This window comes from Athene cunicularia, assembly GCF_003259725.1.
Source record: "Athene cunicularia isolate RWA chromosome 3 unlocalized genomic scaffold, athCun1 chr3_part1, whole genome shotgun sequence".
In the NCBI taxonomy this organism is placed as follows: domain Eukaryota; kingdom Metazoa; phylum Chordata; class Aves; order Strigiformes; family Strigidae; genus Athene; species Athene cunicularia.
In genome coordinates, this window is record NW_020799097.1 from 82,183,418 (window position 1) to 82,200,460 (window position 17,043).

A 17,043-nucleotide genomic window follows, 5' to 3' on the forward strand; every position below is an offset into this window, starting at 1 on the left:
ACCTCCCTGGGCAGCCCATTCCAACGCCTAACAACCCCTTCTGGAAAGAAATGCTTCCTAATACCCAGTCTAAACCTCCCCTGGTGCAATTTGAGGCCATTACCTCTTGTCCTATCGCTTGTTACTTGGTTAAAGAGACTCATCCCCAGCTCTCTGCACCCTCCTTTCAGGTAGCTGTAGAGGGCGATGAGGTCTCCCCTCAGCCTCCTCTTCTCCAGACTAAACACCCCCAGTTCCCTCAGCCGCTCCCCGTACGACCTGTGCTCCAGACCCTGCACCAGCTCCGTTGCCCTTCTCTGGACACGCTCGAGTCATTCAATGTCCTTTTTGTAATGAGGGGCCCAAAACTGAACACAGGAATCTAGGTCTGGCCTCACCAGTGCCGAGTCCAGGGGTAAGATCCCTTCCCTGTCCCTGCTGGCCACACTATTGCTGACACAAGCCAGGATGCCATTGGCCTTCTTGGCTCCCTGGGCACACTGCTGGCTCCTGTTCAGCCGGCTGTCAACCAGCACCCCCAGATCCCTCTCTGACTGTCAACAGGCCACGTTCCCGCACTCTGCTGAAAAAGAAGATGAATTTGAATTAATCACTAAGAGGAACATTAGGCCAATGTATTTGCTCTAGGTTATCTTTATAAGCTATTACACCATATCAAACATCATTTGCTAAACTAATTCTGCAGCTTGATGTCATTATAATGACCACACTATGGTTGCTTAATTAAACTGTTAGAAACAAAATCAGGGATTCACAAACTATGGCATTTTATTTCAGAGGCCTTTGCTTACATTTGTACAATATATTACATAATTCTCCATTTTCTGCAGAACCTAATATATATTTTATAGCTTTTTTCTATAAGCTTTTCCTTCAATGTCTGTCAACAAATTTTTACAGTCCTGTACAATTCTGAATAATTTGAAACCATTTTCAATAAAATCAGTTAACCTTAAGCACACACTACGAAGACTGAAAATGCTTTTCTTAGAAAAGTCAAATGTAAAGGATTCTGACACTAGCATCTACAAACAAAATGCTTTGAATTCTTACATGTTGTATTGCCAGAAAACAAAGAAAAACATGCCAGCCCCTATTTCCCCAGGCAAAGGAAGTACACAGAACTACAATTAAAACAGTAAAACAATCTGTACAATAAAGTACTGTGTATTAACAGTGCCAGGTATTAAATAGCTTGAATGAACACTTCCGCAATATACAAATGTCTTACAAAGGTATATAATTAACCGGAGAGAGCTTGGGATCCATACAACATAAAATCAATACAAGTGAAAACAGTTTGAAGTTGGTTTTGGAATTTGTACAAGGCATTTAAAAAATTAAATGTCTACCACTCAGCTAGCTATTTATTTTAAAAACAACTACCCTTTTGTGGCAGTGTTCATATCAGCAACCACAAATTATAACCTCACACCTTACTCCATCTTGAAGTCCTCTCCTTGAAACTCGTAATAAAATAAGCATTACAAATGAAATATTTGTTGCTTTAAGGGAAAAGAAACATTTACAAGAAAACACAAAAATATAACTGTTATAATCCATATGAATAAATATACACTTTAAACTGGCTAAATACAATCTTTATACATTAAGATTTAATACAGTTTGTTAGCCATTTTCTTTCTTTTTCATAATGTATTTTATCAAAATTAAAAAAAAAATACTGTTTTATAGAAAAATGGCAAAGTACAGTAGTTTCATTCCAATTAACGGGTTCTTAAAACCCAGAGTAACCTATTTAGGCCTAATTCAAACCTGTAAACACTAGTCAGTCTTTTTTTGTTTTTTAAAGGAATCCTTGTATTTGGTTATCAGGACTGATGTCAAACATCCTACTAACTGCAGGTTTTGAATTGAATACATGTGCTTGACGTATACAATTAAAGCCACTATAAGGTGACTTAGCAGTTAAAAAACAATTAGCTTGTACAAATGAAAATAGGTTCAATATTTGTCATAAATAAATGGAAAAATATCAAATGTTCCAGCTTTAACAAAATACCAGGGAATACAGTAAGCCTTACCACATTTATTTAGATCAACCAAACAACTATATGCATATTGTACTGTCTCTACAGGCAGTGAACAGCCTCCATTTGCCACAGTGGAAGGCCTTCGAGTCACTAGACTTACAATTCCCAGACAAGTTGGAAACAATTATTGCTTGAGGAAAAGCAGTTTGTTGTACTTCTTCTTCATAAAAGTGCACTTAAGTGCAAAGTTAGCTTGTCAAGAAACAACTTTAAATACAAAATAGTGCTTGTCTGAATTTTGTGCCACTGTGCAGTATAAAAACAAAAAAACAAACAAACAAACAAAAAAAAGAGTGGCCCTCAGCAGCCATTAAGTGCAAAGTGCTTTGGCAAGTCCTGCTGTCACCTGCACTCAACTGACATTCCATTCTGTGATGAACTTGACATAGATGGTTCTGCTAAAGTTAACATAACTGCAGCCGTAATGGAACTAGAGGAAGGTGATGAGGAGGAAGATGACGTAGTAGCAGCACCTGCACAGGATGAGAAAACCACAGGTTATAAAAATTTATGAATTAAGCAATAAAAATGTTTTCCCATTCAACAAGAAGCACTGGTACATACTGACCCCAGCAACTAATGCCTAGTAATTAAAAACAAAAAAGCCTCAATTCCCTAGTTTTTGTGGGAAACACTTCAAGAAGCAGCTTTGGCTGTGTACAAGATGGCATGGCATTGCCCATGCAGCCCTGGTTCACTAGTCACCCAGATCAAGGGCCCAGCCAGTGGACACCAGAGCTCATTCCTGACCCACAAGCAGAGTCAACTGCTCCCTTTCTTTCCCGTGAGAATCTGCACAAGTAGGGCTGCATCCCAGCGCTGAATCTGCATAAACACCCTACACTGGCAACCAAGAAGCAACTGCAGTTCCCATGTGATGGTTGCAGCCATAAAATCTTACTACATGTGGCATTTCAGTCTTTCCTCTTATACTCAGTGCACTTGTTTACGTACATATAAACAAGACATGGAAAAAATAATCCTTTTAATGCTACTGGAAGCAGGCACACTAGAACATTCCCTACAGCAATAGGTAAAGCAACTTCGGGGAAATGAGAGATTTAACTGATAGTCTCCTTAAACTCAAAATAAATCACTTATCCTAAAGGCAAGGCACTAACTAGACACACAAGAAATGTTATAGTAACTTTTTGTGTAACTCGAAGAAAAGTTGTAAGTTACTAATAACCTTAGATACTTTGTTCACTGCTTAGAAAAGTTTTATTTTTTTGTTTTTATTTATTAAGTAGTTCTGTCTAAACATAATTAAATAGATTGCATGCCTTTTTAATGCTTTTTTCACTTCCACAGTCACTGGATATCTGAACCATACCTTCTAAAGATCATAAAATAATTCTACACTTTTTAAAAAAAGCCAAACAAAACCACACTCCTAATGGCACACATCTCCCTAAAAATTATCCAACTCTTGTTGACACCTTAATAACTTGACATGTAATTTAGCCCTCTAAAAGTGGAATTTAGTTCCCAGCACTTACTTTCCCGCTCTTTTTTCTTTAAGCGCTTTCTTCTTCGGTCAATGGAAGCCACCTCAGATTTCAAGGACAGATAATGCTTCCTGATTTCCTGCAATTTTTCTTGGAGAACTGTTATGCGCTCTGCGCTAGTCAAATTTTCCAAGTCAGCTGCAAGTTAAAGAATCTCTGTTAACTATTGAATTGAAGCATTTACAAAAACTTCTGAATTTCAGTGAAGTGGGAAGTGCTCAGACCTTAATGGTGTGCTTTGAGGTGGCACACCGGCAAAGCCAAGAAACACTGCAACAGCAGCTGCTGTCTATTATCACAAACTTTGTTCCTTTTTTATTATTTTTAAAAGATACCACCAGATACACCTTGGGGTTTTTATTTTAAGAAAGTGGGAGAGGAAGAAAATGCATGCGCTCCCCTTCCCATAAGAAGGAAAAGAAAAAAAAATTAAGGCAACTGGTGCAGACATAGGGGCCAAAACTAGCTTTGAGCTTGTTGTTTTGAGTTCTCGCTAGAGGTCAGTTTGGCCTAATTCACCAGGAAGGTCAGTCTTGCCCAACTTGTCTTGGCTGTTACAAAACAAGCAGGTTACAAGAAGAATCAGAACAGCTGTGAGGTGGTTCTAATCAAGTCCATGGCATATGGGCCATAAGGTATAACAACTCTACAGGACCTTCTTGCTGGCATCCCACGCAGGGATGTTGATGGACACAGCCAGCACAGGAGCAGTCCTTCTGGCTGTTTCCAGCTGGGAGCTCTCCCCAGCATGGCACACTGCTGTGGGGGGCACAGGTAGGAGGAACTATCTCTCTTCAGGCCCTTTCAGCCTCAGGTAAGCCACACAGGAGATACTCCATTCAGAAGACATTTAAGGATCATTTAAACTGCTGTGGGGTGCAGAATGCACTTCATCAACCTATAATGAAGGTAGCACCAAAGGATGAAAAGCCACAACTACAGTAGACTGTGGGAAGATGAGGAAAACGCAGAGCTCTTAGACCTCCACAACAGCAGAAATGTGTTAAATAGCACTCCAAAGTCCAACTTCTGCCAAGCAAATTTAGCACGTGCAATGTAGCCAAAGTAGAAAGGACGGAAGGAGCAAAAGCTCTTTAAATGTGTTGGACAGGAAATCTGCCCCACAAATCTCAGCAGGCTGGTAAGTGACAATAAAGACCTATTACATTACACTGTCCTGAAGAGCAGTGGAATTTGACTGCGAAGAGGACTAGGAGCAAAACACTTTTAAAGTAGAGTAACACTGAGATTCAGGGCGGGAGAGGAAAATAATGCAGGGTCAGATTCTCTCACTGCTAAAACAGGTGGCTAAGTAGAGAATTCCCTGGGCATGAAAGAATGCTGCTGCTGCAAAAAAAAAAGTTTGCTGTGCCAGCTCTTTCTTGTTCCCACTTTATGTGAGGAACAGCAGCCTTCACACAGCCTGGGACAGAGTGCAGAAAAACAGAGAGCGTAACACTTTGAGAACTTCAGAAACACACTAAGGTCATCTGTGAATACTGAATGAGATGCTATGGATTACTTCAAAAAGTAATTTAAATCAGTCACACCACACAGTTTCAATTTAACCTTTAAAAGCAAGAGGAAAACAACTCATGCAATGCTATACATCCATGGTCAGCACTAAGGACAGTTAATTGCTGACTAGACAAATATCCAGATACTGTAAGAGAGAGGGATAAAAATAGCAAGTTTTTGTTTTTAAGTAATTATTTTCAATTGTTTGCTTGTTGTTATATTGAGGAAGAAAGCTTCAATCAACTACTATTTTATCATACCTCTCTCTTCTCCCTGCAAATAATGCTGCAATAGCATACACACACACAGAGAAGCAATTAAGAAGATGCGTTAATATTAATGCATTAATAGGCTACTGAACTGTTTTTCTGATAGCCAAATGCATGATCCTTTCAACAGTGCTCACCTCTAACTGTAACTGTACCTGTATCTGACTGACACAAACACAATGAAAGTTCTTATTACTAGAAATAGTAAACATGTCCTGGTTCACTAAGGCAAAAATGGAAGGGGGAAAAAGTTACAAATCAATCATGTAAGTGTCTGAAAAATAACTACAGAATGAGGAGTAAACCAGCATGAAAATAGCAACACAAGAAGCACATATAGCGGATTCATGCCACAATGACAGGTCTGCACAGGATGGCAAGAACAGCAAGTCAGCACAGGAATCATATCGAAAAGCAGTATTGGAGGAGTGCAATATAGGCAGCTTCCTGCATCGCAATTGCAAAAAACCCCAAACAACTACTTTTTTTTTTTTTTCTTTTTTTTTTTCTTTTTTCTTAATTTTTAAATCAGGATTTATCACAAAATCAAGCAAACTGAGAATGGAGTAATTTCAGGGGAAAAAAAATAAATCAAAATTCAGAAAACCTTCTTATACTATACCACAAGACCACACCAGGCTTGTTTTGAAGAAAGTACTTACACATTTGAAAACTCCATTTGTAAACTTTGGGCAAACGATTATTCTGTTCTTTGAGATCAGACTCTTTCTCTCCATTTTTCCCACATTTTCCTGGAGATTGTGTTCTTGTGAGTGATTTGGTTTGGTGAGATTTCATGCCAGTAGAAACTGATTTTGCTGACTGAGACTTGGACACACTTTCACCAGCAGACAGCTCTTCACTGTCACTGGTGTTTGCTGAAGAAACAAGAAGATGTATTGTTACAAAACAAAGCAAGCTTCCTGCCCAAACCAAAGCTTATTCAGAAGCTACCCCTGTGCTGATTTTCATACATCATTTTATTTGACCAAAATCCTTTTACTCAAAAATGATATAATCTGTCCCGGTATAGAAGCTTGGCACACAGCTCTTTGCATCACTAGTGCCTAAAGACAGGACCACAGAACAGGTATAGAATGAGGCCCCACTAATTCTGGCATGCTGTGAAAGGGAAACCTTGCAGAGAAGCTTTTCACTGTATTCCTAGGACATGTAGCAGAAATAAGAGTAAACATTTTAGATTTTCTGTGCTCAAATGGCTAGCAATAATATGAATTTGCGTGACATGATCTACAAAAATCCTCAGACATGATGATCAAATTCTTTAATTGCAGTAAAACATTTTCAGGTGACTCAAAACAGAACTTCACCTCACACTGAAATAACTTTTAACTATAAAGCAACAGGCTGAACTGAATTCAGTTTCCTAATCAAAGGTAACAAAGTCTGTCTAAAAGACATGATAATCTGTCTAAAAAACATGTTCAATTAATATTTATCAAGAGAACCTTATGTCTTAGTTGTACCTGCCCTAAGTGTTGACAAAATGGACCTGAAAGTCTCTTTTGGTGTGGTCTTTATGATCTGATATGAAAGAACACTGCTGGCTGCAGAGTTGATGTTTTCTGCTGGATTAATCCAAAGGCAGGAGTTGAAGCTGCTAAAAAAGCAACTTTAACTGATATACCTGAATTTTACAAAAAGCATTTTTTGCTCGCAAATGTCTCCACATTTTATTTATTTATTCCCCTTATTACATATAACAGTGCCTGAAGTCTAACAAAAAGAGTGCGTACACACTAAGGACTGTACATGGTACAAGAAACAATTCTAGCTTTGATGTGTGAAAGATCATGACTTTGAAACATGGAAGAAAAAAAATAACAAAACATGAAACATCCTGACAAAGACATAGGTTGAGAAATAGCGGTAAATTCACCAAATCCAAGGAAACAATGGCAAGGCTAAAAAATGGTGTATTAGTTCTGCAAATTCAGTTTGTTTTGCTACTTTAATTCCTGGGGTGAGGGAAGGAATAAGGACTGTTGAAAGAGGAGATCAGTGAAATAGCATGAAAATGGATGAAAGAACGTGAAGGAGATCAATCAACATGAAGGATGGGTGGGGTGAAAGCAAATACCAGACCAGAAAGTACAGACTTTTAGTAAAAGCTGTTAAAGGAAACAAAAGGGGGCAGGGTGTGTGTGTGAAAGAGAGGAAAAAAGGCATAACATATGCTTTCTATCCTTGATTTAACAGAGCTATCCTCCCAGCTTCACACTCCAGCTGACTGTTCCCTGATATTTTTTAACAGTGAGATGAGACAGTAATTGATCTTGCTGTCTCCTGAACTGTGTGCATGTGTCTCTCTAACACACCTCTGCTTTTATTAAGATTCTCTTCCCCAGCACTGTGACTTCTATTCCAATTAGCTTCTACAAATATAAAAAAGCTGCAAAAACTGCATTATTTACTGAAGATGTAACAGATGATATAGGAAGAAAACAGAAACTATATTTTTCTGGAATTATTCTCATATTTGCTACTGGAAGAGATATTAGCCTATAAAAACTCATCTTGCAGGAAATACAAAGTACAATTTCATCCAGATCCCCTCTAAAACATGCAACTATCGTGCTACAGAGATTCCTGTCCCAGTTCAACCAAGTGTGAAATACTTGCTCCTTCTTGCTCTCAGTGTGCCTGAATCATACGATATTAAGAACCTCTTAGAAATAGACCCAGAAATAACAGAAGACATTTAAAAATACTCTGGCATTCAGGAAGGACAGATTCTTCACTTAAGCAAGATTAAGAATTCCCTGATGAGAACATTTTGTCCCAATACATTTTTTATTTCCAGACTTCATCTCCTACAATCGTTCAAACGAATGATACAGTACTTCCACATATTCCATTTCACACTGATGTACTTACTAGTTTTACTCTTCTTTTTGTTGTTCACAGATGTTTTGTGGCTTCTTTTCTGTTTTTTTGAGGAACTGCCTCCTCCCTGAGCATCTTTAAGTCTTTTTTGGCCTGTACAGACTATAATTAGGGAAACAAACAAAACAAATTAAATAAATACTTACACTTGTGTTTTTCTCAGTCTTAAAAAAAAACCTCTTCAGAGCTCAAGTTTGTTGGCAACAATGCAATTGTGCCTGCCTATCTTTTAATATGGCTCAGTTTTCTACTTATATCAACAAGAGGTGGTGAAGGAGGATGGAAAACAGACAAAGTTTGTTCGTTAAAAGTGAATATGCAAGATGATCACAAGTAACTTCCTCCTATGCATCATAAGAATTTCTTTTGAACCACATGCATTTTTTTTTAATACAGTAAATTAAAATACATTTATTTGAAAAAACTTATCAAGAACTAATGGAACTGAAAAATGTTCAAAAAAGCCTGTTGCACTTAGAAGCTGTGAGAAAAAACTGGAACTATCACTTGTGATCAGTAATTACATTAATTGAAAGTATTTTAAAAACCCTGTAGATAATGTTAAAAAAAGCAACAAAAAAGGCAAACAAAAAACAAAGGAAAAACTCTACTGGTATTTGTGATTACAAGGGGGAAAAGTGGAAAAGGAAGATAAAAGAATTCTAGTACACCTGTTAAAAAAGCAAATTTTAGGAGTTGTTCAAATGTTGTTCCACAACCACCTGATTTACAGATGAAAAATGACTCCTGTAATAAAACCATTTTAAATTAAGAAACCCCATTTTCTAAAACAGGCAGCTTGCTGACAAAATCAAAGAGGAAGTTAAAGTCTAATGCATGTAAAAGTAGCATTGTGCAATAGTGTAAAACTTTTTTCATGTGGCAATTACCTTTTATATAAAAAAGCAAACAAAGTTCTAAACCTACACATATATAATTAACAAAGCAATACAGGAGTATTTATTGAGCGCTACATATTTATCTCTTCCAAACTCTCTCCTCTGTTTAAGAAAACACATTTTGTTGCATTCTTTCAACAGAACAACTCAAACAGAATGATGACTGTAACACACATTAAGGGCATTTTGAAAAAAAATCAGTTATCAACTGGAATATGTTGAGATGAAGAAATCAGTTCTGTCATCTCAGGATTATATTCAGATACATATTTTTAAGATTTATATTAATAGTTTTTAGGCACTTTAACACAGTGAAAGTAGCTGTACTTTTGATGGAACTGTAAAAGAGCCAATGACTTTCACAAAAAAGCTTTTGGGTCCAGACTTGCAAAAAAAAGCAGGCAGCAGTACACTGACATCACCTGCACAAGTGATGGCAGTGTTTATTATCCCCTATTTTCTAGTGGTCTCAGGATAGGAACTTCAATCTGAAGAATCATATCTGAAAGTGAAACATGGCTAATAAGGTCAATGATTGTTATCAGCTTGACTTGTATTTTTTAAAAACATTAATTTCATAAGATTCAAGTTCGAAATGGTTGCCTGAGCATGCAATAATTGGCACTTTCTCCCCCTCAAATAAATAGCTTACAAAGAATCAAAATTTTATGTAAGAAACAGTATCTTCTACTTGTAAGCAAGGTTCTCAAAGTTATCCATCTTGCTATGATAAATATTCCTTATACAATGCATTACAGTTTGCTCTGGGCTTTTCTTGCTAGGTCCAGTATAAACTTTATTTTTATATACTTTATTCTGCACTGAAATCATCACAATTCCTAATGAAAGGCCAAGAAACTTCCTGGCAAATTATATTTTATTCACTAGATGATTATGCCATTTTCACACATTTGAAGTAAACAGCAGGCTACTACTTCTTCCAACTAACTTTCCAGCAGTGTAACCATAACAGAATGAAAATATATCAGCAATGCTAAAATGAGAGCTGGGTAGGTTGAAGACAGCTCTGTTTACTCTTTCCTTTTACCTTTTTCAGTATGCTCTGGTTCTGGTTGATTACTACTACTGGAGCTGACGCTGGCATCAAAACCTGTTGGAGAAATATTTCCCTCAGACTGGAGGTCTTGCAGCTCGCCTGCCACACTGTCCACCTCTATTGTGCTATCTGTTTCACTTTTAATGCTTCGTATCTCTTCTTGATTTGGTGGCAGCATCTCAGAGACAGTGACACTGGACTGATGTCTACTGGACTCCGTTACGGTTATAGATGAAGGTGACTCAGGAGTTGTAGGAGGAGTATTTAGCACTGAATTACTGCCACTGCTTGGAAATTCAACTTTCTTTTCACCCACTTCAGTGGGTTTCTCCTCAACAGGTTTAACGTCCACACTAGCTGGCAAAGATTTTTCAAGTTCAGAGCTAGGCAAAGAAATGTCTTCTTCTGCAAGAGTCTGAAGCTGCTCCTCTGCTGCAGCATCCTCAGGAGCAGCATGTGGAGGGGAGGCAGCAGCTTCTGTGTCAGAGTCCGAGAACAGTTCCTTCAGTGTTTTCTTTGGCCATTGTCCCTGAATACTTGACCAGACATCTTTTCGATCCTTTGCTCTGGTGTTCTGAAGCCTTTCATCAGAGTTATTGAGAAGTTTTATTCTTTTCTCTCCCACTTCAGAAAATCCTGAATAGAAAGTACTTGTCCGTAAAGACTTCCTTTTCTCCTCTAGTCCATTGTACTTTTTAGTCGGAGTGATTTTCACTTTAGATTTGTCTTCCTCATCTTCATCTGAGGAACTGTTACTGCTGTTTTCTAAACTAAGCGAGTCTTTGTTCTTGGACTTCTCATCCTTTCTATTAGGTGACACAGTCTTTAAAGATTCCTCTGCAACACAGTATCTTCGTTTACCACGTTTTACCTGTGGTTTTGCTATTTTATCCACTACCTCCTTTTTCACATCCTTTCTCTTCTTTGTGGCTTCGTCTTCTCCATCAGAGTCAGTATCTTCATATAACTCTTCCATCTCTTTTCGCAGTCTTTCAGGGGATTTGGATCCTGACTTGGGCACTACTACGTCTGTGAGAGTTTTAGTTTCTTCTGGGAGGGATGAACCACTTTGTTCTTCTTTTAGACAAAGTTCATTTTTATCTTGGCTTACAGCTTCATGCTGAGATTCCTCTTTGCCATCAGCATGTACATTCAGGGCACTTTGGTCATCTTCCTGTTCACTATCATCAGAACTTTCAGAAGCTGATTAAAAATAAATTAAAAAAAAAAAAACGAAAACAAAAAACACAAAACAAGAAAAGTTTGTCTTGATTCTGGTTACAAAGAATTCTTAAAAAAAGCAACTAAAGAAAACTGTACAGATATGAACACATGCTACAGGGATCTCTAGTAGTATATATTTTAAATGGTACCTCCTGAAGACCTCAAAAATTTATTCTCTGTTCTATTAGAAGGTATAAGGGCTAGATTAGGAACTAGGAAAATTCTTAATTATACAGTACATCTTCAGGAATTTTTGAAGAGGTGGAAAAAGCATAGAGTCCATCAATCCATAAAATACAAACTTCTAATTAACCAAATCAGAAATTGAAAGATGTGCTTAACATAAAAACTCTAAATATTTCTTATGGGTTACAAATACTACCATTATCTGCCCTTTTTCCAAAGCCCAGAAGAGAAAATAGTATTTTCCCTTTAGAATCCACAGTATAAAAGGACAGAACAACATCAAAGACAGTGGATAATCTCTAACAAAGCAACCTGATGACCAGCCTGGAAAAAGGAAGTGAAAGCAATCATGAAAGGCACTTGGAGAAATATATGAATAATGAGTGTAGGACAATAGTAACAAAACTCAGAGTCAGGAATAAACTGAGAAAAGAAGAACAAAGATATAATGGAGAAGGAATCAACAACAAGCCCATCCAATGGGAAAAGATATGGATACAAGGAGAAACAATGAGAACTGGCTCAAATATATGGCTAACTCCTTGATTTGTAACTCACTCATTTTTGTTGGCATAGCTAGTTTAACTCTTCTCATTCTACTTCCCATATTTCATTCTCAATTCCTCACTAAAACTCACCACCTCTTTAAATATGATCATGTAACCAATGAGAAAAAAAACATTACTATCTATAAAATTCATGGAAGTGATCAAAGGTGAATTAACTTTTTAAAAAAGGTTTACTGAAATACGATGAACATAAGTGAACAGCACACTAACAGAGAGAAGAGGTGTACAGGACAAAATACCTTAAGAAATGTTGCCTCATATGTTCTTTGTTTATTTGTTTTAAGACAGGCAGGATCTTAAATTCTACTCTAAAACTCAATCTGAAAGCAAGCTTTACACAACCCTTTTAATGTTGTTTGCTTTTTTTCTAATTAAACATTTATGATAGATATTTTAGCCTAAAGATCCAAGAACTCTATCACTTAAAATGGACTTGCCTGTCTCATACCTTAAAGGAACAAAACTACACTGCTATTATAAGAGGTATTAAAATTTGCCATTTGAAATAAAAGCCAAGATCACCACATTTAGAAAAACAACCAAAAATCAGGTCCATCAAGTTTTCCTCTCAACCTATTTACTTTGCTGTGCCCTTCAAAGAAAAGATAAATACAATAGCATTAATCATTCCAGTTTAGGAAGAAAAACCTGTAGAAGTTTTGAGAGCAGTTCCAAAATAGGAGGAAAACAAAATTGTTAAGACATTAAAGCCTTTCATACTTAAAACCAAAAACCCACAAGTAACAGGGAAAAAAATTAATTGCCAGCATGAATCTATGTGGACTTAAACAATAGAAGAATAGCATACAATTAAAAGCATTTCTGGAAATTAATTATATAATATGAAAAACATTTAGCTTTCCAAAATATAAGAGGGTGTATATCAAATTGTGCTTCTGTAATCAGAAGTTAATTACAGATTAATTATAGCACTAATAATAGTGTCATTATCATCATTGCTAATTACTTGTTTCTCATTTCCTAAGGAAACTAAGTTTAATAGATTATGTTGACTGTTGTTCTACCTACAAATTTGAAATCCAGTGGCAAATGCTATCCAAGTTCGAGTAAGTCTGAAAGATAATTAAATTCATACAGATTTCACAAAAATTGGTGGTTATCCAAACTATCTATACTATATATGATTTCTTTTTCTGGAGTCATGCACTAGACTAAGGATGAAGGGAAGCATCTAGTTATTATAATGCTGCTGTAAATGTGTGGGAAGAGGAAAACAATGTTAGGAACAACAAACACGCTGATAGGAAACCTAGCTTTATTAATTCCATTTTTCAAGGAAAAAAAAACCCCAACCACAGGTCCTAAAAGTTACAGAAATCAAAAATGAAAAATTTAGAAATAATCTAGGAAGCAAAAATGCTTTGCTGTGTATCAAACAAAAAAAGGATGGCAAAACTAAGGATATAATTCTTAAGACTGTTAACATACACTGAATCCACAATACCCATTTTCAAAAACTGTGAGTAGTTTTCATCCAAGGGTTATTTCTGAAGATGATGTTATAATTAGCCAGACAGACTCAAGTGTATAGTTGCATCAGTTGTTCTACATTGTAGTTTACTACTGTTTATAAAGGCCATTTACAGAACTAGAAAAGGTTTAAGTACAATACCTTGTAGCCCATTAATGATAGAAGTAATTTCTATTGATTTAACCGGAGCTTGTTCAGTATTTTTGGCTTCAGTGCTGTCTAGTTTGGACCCAGTCTCTGGTGATGTGCTGGTGTGAAAGGGTGGTTTTGACAAACGGCGCAGTTTACAGTTTTTAGGAGAATACTTCTCTTCCTTCTCTTTGTCAGTTTTATTCTATGTGAAAGAAAAGATTAAAAACTCTTCTCATTTGGGCAAACAACATAGATTACAGTTAAGCAATACCTACAGTTATCTTAAACAGTAACCTGTAGAAGGAAGCTTTCCTCTTAGTTTAAAAGATTACAAATACATTTCTACACCCATACCAAGACATTTATACTGACAACAGGAACTTTCTCACCACTAAAACAAATGGGAAAGTTAACACAGCCAGAGCTGTAGGAGCAGCAGCACCGCAGGATGCCAGGCTCAGCAGCGGCAGGGCAGGGCTATGACACCCTGCTCTGTCACAATGATTCAGGTTCCAAAGGGACCATGGTGCCGGGGCAGGGCAGGAGGAGCACTTACATCTGTAGCAGAAGGAAAAGCTTCCTTACATCCCACTGCCCACGGAATATATCATAACCTAAGCCAAAATATCCGTTTAAAAAGAATGAATTTTGAAAGAAATGCTATGAAATAATACAATAGTCATATACACACGGTCTAGTCATAGGTTTGCTCTCCAGAATCAGCAGAGGGAGCTCACAAACTTCACCCTCCAGAGCTGGCTCTCACCACTGATGATAAAAAGGATCCTTCTTATACATGCATACATAAATTTCATTAAAAAATATAAGAAAAAAAGGAAAGAGAAGCTTCCCCTCCCCACCCTGAAGTGACAAAGTAAAACCTTGATGAAAAAAAGTTTTAGTTTTTAACACTTTTACTGTCAAGCATTTTTAGGCCAATGAAAAGGGGAGGGTCTGGAGAGTGGGGAATACTTAAGAATATATTAAACCAAAGTTAGGGAGAAAAATGGAGAGAAACTACCTTTATTTTCTTTCGATGCTTAATTTTTGGTACATTTTTATCAGCTGGTCTCACTATCTTGTCTGCCTTTATCCATTCATCATACCTAAAAGCAAACAAAAATTGTACACATTTATGTTTTTAAGCAGATAATCATCATCATAGGAGAAATTAATGGAGGAAAAAGAAAATTGTTAGCCATATGAAAAACTGAATTGGAATTTGAATAAAGTCATCATTTGTGTACTTTTCAGTGAAGTTTCTGCTAAAGTTCAGTTCATCATACGCTGGGACATATAGGACAAAGGTTTTTCACACTGATAGGTAGGATTGAAAGCCGGTATTTTTCCAGTCTGCACTGAACAGCAAGAAATCCACATATACAGGTAAAACAAATTACCAAATTAATTCTATGTGGATCTCCAAGAGGTATACTTTGAACATATTCTGTAAAACCTTAACAATAAACTATTACAACTACATAAAATGTGACCAGTTAACAAAAATAAACTCTTTTGAGCCTGAGTGTCTGCAAAGTGATATTTGACACTAACACTTTTCTATTAGTTTTCAGTTAAAGGTTTCCATTTTATACCAGTATGATACTAGACAAAAACATACTAAATAGCACCAAAATATTAACAACAGTTGTCTTATTATCTAAGGCTGGACCTTTTAAATACAAATTCAAGACCAGAGAAGTACATTCTTAGTAAGAATATACTGGAACTATGGTACTGTACTTGTCAGTTTGTGTATTTCTGAAAAACCTCAAGAATCAATTCAAACAATTTTTTTTCTCCCAATAAGCATCATCTGCTATCCTACTTCAACTGTGAATTCAAGAACTGTCTGAATAAGAAATAGGTCAGTTAAAAATTAGTATGCATTAACTTTTGCCTCAATGTACAGCCACACAAACTCTGATCCCCCTAGGTAAACATGAAAACAGATGCAAAGAACCCAACTTTAAATAAAAATATCCAACCAACCAAACAGAAAAGCCATACACACTCAGAGAACTAGTACAAAACGGAGCCAAGCACAACGCACTCATGACCATGTTGGCTTTCAGCTGGGCTGCCATTTCGATATATGACGACTGCTAATACAGTCTCAATTCAGCTTCTTTGCAACTACTGCCAATTCTATCTAGAATATTGACATAGAAATTAAAAAGGATGAGAGAAAAATATGCAAGTTTCCAACTTGCTTTCCTGTACATTGTAAGTTAAGACTCATGCAAGGAATTCTAGAAGCCAAATAATGCATTTATTAACTTATATTTCACATAATAATACAGTGAAAAATGAAGTAGCAGTAGTCTCTGAAAAACTGTTTGCCAAAACAATTTCTTGTGTTTTGTTTTTTTTTTCCCCCTCAATGCGACAAAAATCACAAAATCTAACAGTAGACCAGGCAGACTACAATATACAAGATTACCTATACTGCTGTAGATACATCTTTAACTGTACTATTACCAGGTGACATGTAGGTGAACAGGCTCAGATTTCTCTCTGAAACTGAAATACAACTCTGCAGAGTACCTTCCAGTATGGACAAATCCCATATTTTGTGAGACTGTGGGAAACCCTATTTGAAGTAATCATTCTTAGAGTCAAAGTGGTGCTTTCCAGAAGGAATATTGCTAAGTAGACTACCAAATGGACTTTACAACTCACATAAATGTAAGAGTATTTCACTAGGTCTGAATACGCTCAGGAAAAAACAACAGGACTGGACAAATACATGGCGAAAAGCAATTATTCTGGCAGCATCCTTTCTGCCTCAACCATGTTACTGTAATACAGAATTTGTATTTACTTGTTCTACGCATATCCAGTAACAAAGTAATCTTCCCCCTATGCAAAGTCTGTGCACTGCATATACTGTCTGCAATTCAAAGTAATTGTAATGCCTGTTGGAGCAACAGTTGATAGACTAGAGGGCATACTGAAGTGAAGGAGAGGAAGTGCAGAATCTTGAGACAGCATCTGTAGATACCACAGGGTCTTAAATGTTATATACTAGAAGCAGTGGTCACAACTACTCATCTCAAGGAGCACAAATTGAAAACTTATGTGTGACAGCCACATTTCCTGGCCAGAGCATATCCTGCTCTACTCCTGACCGCACCTGGAACTGCAGTCAGACCCTGCAAGGAGGCCCAGCATCACAGGCGAATTCCTCTCACAGGAATCAGACACCCACACCACACCTTTGCATGG

General features: G+C 36.9%; 1 protein-coding gene across 1 annotated transcript in view; it reads right to left on the minus strand.

Moving 5' to 3' along the window:
• Positions 1-750: 750 nt before the first annotated feature.
• ARID4B (AT-rich interaction domain 4B) overlaps positions 751-17,043 on the minus strand; it is a 67,648-nt gene continuing 51,355 nt past the window's right edge. The window contains exons 19-25 of the mRNA XM_026844584.1: positions 14,837-14,921; positions 13,825-14,017; positions 10,204-11,415; positions 8,248-8,358; positions 6,012-6,227; positions 3,554-3,700; positions 751-2,527 (exon numbers count right to left, since the gene is read on the minus strand). Coding sequence (XP_026700385.1) covers positions 2,397-2,527; positions 3,554-3,700; positions 6,012-6,227; positions 8,248-8,358; positions 10,204-11,415; positions 13,825-14,017; positions 14,837-14,921 — 2,095 coding nt within the window. The 3' untranslated portion in view covers positions 751-2,396. The remainder of the gene's footprint in view (positions 2,528-3,553; positions 3,701-6,011; positions 6,228-8,247; positions 8,359-10,203; positions 11,416-13,824; positions 14,018-14,836; positions 14,922-17,043) is intronic.